Genomic DNA, 7,137 nt, shown 5'->3' on the forward strand with positions numbered 1-7,137 from the left:
ATCAAATGCTGTCCGTGATGCCAGCTCACCAGGGGATGTGCTGTCACTGAGCTGCAGAGCTCCTGTAGCCCGTTCTGCAGAACCTGGCGTACATGACAGACTATCAGTGCCAAAGGGGTTTAGGAGAGATTACAGCCCTGGTCCTGCACCCTTCTTGGGACCCTGGGTAACAGAGGGAATACACAAGCATCTTGGTCACGCTGCTCCTAAAGGAAAAACACTTCGATACCAGAGCATTTGGTGTGTAAGCTTCCATCTCTGCCCATGGCCACACACCCGAAGAAGATAAAAACATCCCCCACTGTAAGAGGGCAGTGTCGTAATTCTCCCTCTAGCCCCAGGCAACAAGTACTGGCTCTACTGAACCAGGTGGCTGGTGTGTTTCTGGCTTTTTTTCTCTTGTATTACAACTGTGGGCAACCCTACTGTCCCTGTAAACTTTTACTCTTTCTCCATTCTTTGCTTTGTTTGTAATTGGTGGTGGTGTTTCAAGTTAATTACACACTACTAATTATTGCTGTGGAATGTTTATCATGAGCACTGTATGTGTCACAGAAGACAGCGTAGGAACTTTACTCGATTTCTTCATAGTGTTACGTTAAACACCAAATACTCACTGGATAAAATACCATCTCAAAGCACTGTTTGGGGGGTGGTGGTATAATTTACTGCACACTGAATCCTGAAGGTTGAGTTATCCGCTCTCGGTAAAAGCTTTGGCTCTTGAAACAGCCACAACCACTGGGCACGGCTATTAATTCCCAAGGGGGTGGAAAAGCAGTATTCTCCTCGTCCTCTCCCTTGAGGTTTATCTGAAGCCAGTCTCCCCAAAGCCTCAGCTCTCCCTGTAATGACCTTCAGGTGCTCCCTGCTGCGGCCCCGCTGGAGCAGCGCATTCCATAAGCTCTGAAAGGGATGCAGATCCAGCAGGGAGCTTGCCAGGATAAAATCTGCACCTTTACTTTCTGTGAAGTCTAAAATATTTTTCCCACAGTCATTTTCCGCTATGGTGCGTTAATATTTCTCTTCTTAGAAGCCCTTTTTCATATGGAAAGTGGATTTTGAGCAAAGCCTTGTTCAGCTCTTGGTGAATGTATCCAATGTTCATTTACGTTTTATGCTGAAGTAGCACTTTTATTCTCTGGGCTATTTATTTGCACTAGATGCCATGTGCATTTGTCATAGCTGTACAATACTATAGTTGTACCATACCAGTAGAAGAAAACTGGAGGTACCAGTACGTTGCAGCTGGGTCTTCCCGTGTTTGTGTATGAAGAACTTGTACAAAAATAAATTACAGTTTGAAAGTAGATAATTGGATCTTTCTCTCAGTGAGAAGTTAACTGTGAGAAGGCTTTTGAAATCTGAAACTAACCTGCAAACTGCTCAAACAAAACCCTTGAGGCAAAAACGTTTATTAGGAAAAGTTTAGCTGCTGGAATACCTCAGCGGGGTGATCCACAGCAGTTTCACACAGTGTGGCAGCACGTTGGTGCCAGAACTTAACCTGAATGCGAGCCAGAGCACCAGAGCCGTTTGCCTGTGCTCCTGACACACCTTTTCAGGCGCCTCATGAAGGCTTTGCATGCGTTTGTGCTAGGAATGAACTCGGGAACGAGTGCTGTTAGCGCTTATTTAACGCATCCTGCAAGGTGGTCTCAGCATTGCAGCCTACTCCAGGCTCACTGAGAAGACAGAGGTCGGGCCGGGGTTAGCAGACAGTGATCTGCACTTGCTCTCCAGGGAGTCTGGTACTGTACACACAAGTCCTGCAGGAAAGACCTTTCATAGCCTGATTGGTAGGCAGTAGAAGAAAGGCCGCCTCACCTCATGTTGTTTGCTTTCCATCAGTGATATATGGCTGCCTTTGTTATACCAGGCCGGTAGCATACATGCAGAATAAAAAGCTCAATTCCCATCAATTGAATGGAGTCTAGCAGTGCTGTTTACAGTTAATATGCTTTTGTCTACTAATTCTGTTCATGTTCATGAAAAATGATGTTCCTGATGTTATTCTAAAGTGAATTCATGAATTTTTCAGGTCACAAACCCTTTGACAGCATTGCTGTTTTCTGTTAACTCCTGAACTAGCACTGGCAGTACTGAGAAAAGACTTCTAAAAGACTGGCATCTTCAGATTTGAGAATTACCCTATAAAACACTTTGCAGAGGGGTTGCCTGACGTCCATAAAACAAAAATAAAGATGAGGCTGTTCCGTAGCTGCACTTTGTGCAAGGGAAAACATAAGCCTATTTTCTTTGAAACACACACAATCCATCTCTTGTTTTGACTGTTCTTATCTCTGCAGCTACCTTCACTGCTGTCAAGATATTGTCCTTAGCAAAGGTAACCTGGAAAGCTGGGGCTTCAGCATTGTTGGAGGCTTTGAGGAGAGCAAAGGAAACCAGCCGTTCTTCATCAAAACCATAGTGCCTGGGACTCCTGCCTTCCGAGACAGGAGACTGAAGTATGTATGGGCCATCCTGTGGGTCTCTGGTGTTTGAGTCAGAAACAGTCTCATGCTTATGGCAGTATGCACCATTTTCCTGAGGGGCTTTCACCCTTTCAGCTGCCTGAACTAAAAGTTAATGACCTCAAGTTCTTAGACATTCACTTGTGCAGTTAATTCTGTCACCAGATTTGTAACAAAGTCCTGCGTTAATGAGTGTTTGGGTTTTTCTATAAAAGTGCAACTACCAACTAAAAAGAATTAACTTATATTTTAAAAGACTGTAAAGGTTTTAACTGAGTAATTAAATAAAGCTAGAATGGGGATGTTCAAGCTTAATCTTGGAGGCTTCTGAGTATAAAATCTTTTGGGCTGTGAAGATGATCACAATGCAAGCACCAAAAGCCCTCCAGTGTAGAGAAAATTAAAACTATCCTTGCTGACCTGTTAGTAATCACAGTGAGCGGAGCGGTGAGTAGCGGAGCTGGAGGCCCCCAGAGAACTCGACTGCAGCATTATCTCCAGGAACCAGGTCCTCCGCAAGCATGCAGCAGGCTGCAAATGCCATACTGTTAAATAAGTAAATAAAATACAATTTAAAAGAGGCTCTTTTAGGGGTCAGAGTTTCAGGGTAGTGAGTCAGGCTTCTCTCCCCTGAGGATAGTGGAAGAACGGAGCTGGCTCAGAGCCTCGGTGGAGGACTGGGTGTGCTGTTCGAGTGCTAGGAGAACAAGGCTCTTTCCCTGTGACACTTGAAGGTAACGGGCTGGCTTTGGCACCTCACATCCTTGCAGCTGAACTGCACAAGCCGGTGGGAGATAGCTGGGTGTGCTGCAGAGCTGCGCAAAGCAGGCGGACTTGGAAGCCTCTCCTGTATTGAACTAGAGTGTGACAATGCCTCAGCCTTGTCAGCACTTCACCTTAGCAAGGGCTGGTCAGGTAGCTGTAAGAGACCCTGGTGATCAATGCGTTTATCAGCACAACTTTGTTTTAACTTTTCCCTCTGCTGCCAGGCCAGCCAGTTGTGCTCCTTCAGTGCTGTGTCACTCAAGTACCAGCACTGTCCTCCTTTTCTCTTGCCCTCTGACTCAGAATTGAGCCTCTGTCAGCAGCCACTCACTGTGCTTGCATCCATTCTCTTCTTGCCCCTAACCTTTTATCTAATTAAAAAGTCACGTTAACAAGTTTATGATCTTGGTACAAGGTAGGACAGATGATCTTGGGGTCCCAGGGTGTAATGTTAATAAATTAAGTCTTGACAAGCATATTTCCTGTCTTCTGATTAGATGTGGAGACGAAATAGTGGCAGTAAATGGAGTGCCAGCAATCGGAATGAGCAACTCGGAACTAATCCCAATGCTGAAGGAGCAAAAGAATAAAGTTACGCTTACTGTGGTATCCTGGCCAGGAAGCCTCGTGTGAAAGCTCAAACCATGCAACAGCTTCAAAGATCATCTTTGGTACCAGATATTTGTTGACCATCATGCTAAACTCAACGTGACACACGGAGGGAATGCTGAACTCTTGCTATATTGTCATGGGAGACTTTTTACTTCATTACTGGAGAAAACATTTCTTTACTGTGCTGAGGTTACCACCAACTCTGAGCGTTAGATTCAAGGTTACGGTAAATCAGAACAGTTGTAGCTTCCTGGACTTGTTAGAGCCTCTCAGTATTGGTGTTGCAGAGAAAGCCGCTTTTTCAGTGTTTCTCTACAAAGTGGCCATCTTTACTTTGAGGCATTTTCTTCAGTTTTAGTGATCTGCTTTCTATTTAATGTTTTGAACAGGTTGAAACAGATGTGACTGTCCTACTTCCCCGGCTAGTTTAAGAATACAATTTGACTACTGGTCTCTCTCTCCTTAACTGCCATATTGGACATAGATTTTAAACATTTTTAAAAGCCACTAATAAAGCTGTAAAGATGCAAACCAATTAAGCGGCTCCTACAGCCCCCAGTCCTAATGGTGTTAGGTTACTGGAATTTAATGGATGTTTTTATCCATCAAAAAAAAATCATAACTCTCATAGCTGGTAGCTGAAGAGCTGCCAAATTAGCACAGTAAAGCTGTGTTGACTTGTATGAAGGTCCTATCACCAGGTATCAGAGATGAGGAATTTAATTTTCATCCCCTATCTCAGCTCGGCTTCCCTGGTTTTAAGACTTGATAAAATGACCAGCTTTTCTCACAGAAGGCAGGTGACTAAGTAAATAGGTCTGTTTGTGAGAAACCTCTGTCCCAGGAAGCCATTTATTTTAATCAGAGTTTCCCAGTGGTCAGAGGCAGAGTTGAGGCAGTGGGGAAGACGCTGCCTCAGCCTCGTTGTACCAACTGTATGAAATAAGCTACCTCCAGGACAGTGTGCCCAGTTTGGCTTCAGTTTAAATGCACTGTATATTTAAAATTTAGAATGCAAGAAACGAAGCCATGTTGCTAAGTTCCTACCTGGAAACTCTACATGAAGCAATTCCCTTTATTTTTTTAAGAAGGTTGTTAATCAGCAGTAGAAATGACAGATCTTTCTCAAATCAGGTTGAATTAAGAGAGATCTTTCCTCGTATGTTCTTTCTGCTGTACCTTTTATGGGGCCAGCTCAGATTGTAAGAATCAAAGGAGCTTCTCCCCCCCTATAAAATGCTACCTAGAATGAGTAATTCCTTCTTGTAGTGAATTGATTGCCGATACGTGCCCATCATTGTCTTAAGCAGTGCTTTTCGTAGGGCTGGCAACTTCGTAATTAGCTATTAACAGCAGAGTAGAACTGTTCCTTGCTAGATGATTTAGCTGTTTACATTTAGAGTGACTTCACTTCCTCTGGCTGTTAGCTCAAGGCAGTATATAGCAGGGCCTGTTATCAGGGCCTATTATACAGAAATAGCTTAGGATCCAATTGTTACAAAGGCTTCCCTGGCACACAGTGTGGCCTCTTTGTTTGGTTGACAAATACTGCTATGGACTTTGACAGCAGAAACAGTGCATGGCCAGCTGGGCTCTGGGGTCTTTTTTCCTGTTGTTCCTAGTGAATGGTGAGAGCAAAATAATTCAGAAGTCAGAAATGCGCCTGTGGAAAACCAGTCACTCGACCTGCGTCTGACACGAAGGAACATGAAGCAGGTTTTGTCTCTTTCCTACCATGGTACAAAATCTGTGCCTGGTAGGGAACAGTAAATATGTAGATAGAAAGAGGGCAATTCCTACTGAGTAGTACCAGATGTCACTTGTATAAAGTACAGTAGGAAAAAGCCCGCAGAAGGTGGTCAGACAGTTTAAATGAAGGGGATGCTGCGGGAGGCAGCATGATTTTTACTATTATTCCATCTCGTTTCAAGGTGCCTTCAACTTCACCGAAATGTCCTAGTAATTAAGTACTGTCTGCAAGATCAACTTTATAATAAATGTTGGATTTGTTTTGATGCCTTTATAAATTATTCTAATATTACTGAAAACCAACAGTGGATTATGTGTGTGTGTTGTGTTTTTTTTTTTTTTTAACCTTTTTTCTTATCAGCTAATGTCCCAGAATAGGTCACCTCAGCGAGAGGCCTCGAGAAACTGACCTTGCCAGGCAGGAAGCAGTGCAATTGTCTTCTGCTTCTCCCAGGACAGGAGCTCGACTATCCAGAAATATGCTGTGACTGGAGAAAAACAAAACGACAAAAAAGAACAAAACCAACTCCCCCATACCCATTTTCCTCAGCTGTGTCACTGCTGCCTGCAGGGCTCAGAATTGCCTGGGACTGAAAAGCTAACCCAGGGAATAAATAAAGCTTTATTTAATGAAGCTTAACTCCCTGATCCAGCTTGCAGCTAAGGGGCTGCTGCTGGTGCTCCTGGAGGGGCTGTGTGCCTGGGCCAGGGGCAGTGGTTAGCTTTGTCATGATTTCCACTGCTGCAGTGCAAAACATCCCTGATCAGAATGGCGGAAAGATGCCATTGCCATAAGGAGGAGCTGCACAACAGTAATTAGGTTGACCTCTCTCTGTTGTGCCCACTGTGTACTGCCAGGAGCTGAACACCTCACCGGCATTCCCCGAGCTGCCTTACATCTTCTCTCCACATTAAGCTGGCTGACACTTGGGTGACAAGACTCGTGCAAGTGCCCCTCTCTGACCAAAGTTTACCTTCTCAGCAATGTTTGGCACATGGGACATTCTGCACACAGTATGGCATATGCCTGTTTTTCATTTCAATATTTGGTCCCTCCCAAAGTCTGATGTCACCAGCCCAAGAACTGGCCTCGTTTGTGAAAATTATTGGAGTCACTTTTCAGTATCCCTGGGAAACATCATTATGAAGCCTCCAGTAGTTACCTGATCTAACTGAAGATTATTTCCAGAGCTCCACCTTTATACATCTCTAATACCCCAAAGGCAATCATTTCACCCCTGTTTATTTCATCAGAATAAGGCTATTTCCCTTAAATTTACAGCCCTGCTAACATCAGTGAAAGGCTCGTGTCCAGTTCTGGAAAACCATTCCCGAACGTACAGGAGGAACTTGCAGCAGTGACTCTTCAATCAAGATTCTCTGTCCCCTCTCTTGTGCAGAGGGCTGCAGGCTGAATGTGGTGACCTTATTAATTATGCCTATTTAGGGGATGAGTAGCTTCTGTCACCTCCACACACACACCAAGAGAGAAGGGGACTGGATGCAGAGTGGCTCTATCCACCCCTGGAGAGGCACC

The 7,137-nt window shown here is 44.4% G+C and overlaps 1 protein-coding gene across 4 annotated transcripts in view; it reads left to right on the forward strand.

Moving 5' to 3' along the window:
- Positions 1–5,905, forward strand: part of LOC106038594 (ligand of Numb protein X 2-like) — a 31,993-nt gene extending 26,088 nt beyond the window's left edge. For all 4 annotated transcript variants that reach the window (XM_048070546.2, XM_013185217.3, XM_013185219.3 and 1 more), the window contains exons 9-10: positions 2,310–2,468; positions 3,737–5,905. In XM_048070546.2, coding sequence (XP_047926503.1) covers positions 2,310–2,468; positions 3,737–3,872 — 295 coding nt within the window. In that variant the 3' untranslated portion in view covers positions 3,873–5,905. The remainder of the gene's footprint in view (positions 1–2,309; positions 2,469–3,736) is intronic.
- Positions 5,906–7,137: the final 1,232 nt, after the last annotated feature.

The sequence above is a fragment of the Anser cygnoides genome, chromosome 13, assembly GCF_040182565.1.
Source record: "Anser cygnoides isolate HZ-2024a breed goose chromosome 13, Taihu_goose_T2T_genome, whole genome shotgun sequence".
Taxonomy (NCBI): domain Eukaryota; kingdom Metazoa; phylum Chordata; class Aves; order Anseriformes; family Anatidae; genus Anser; species Anser cygnoides.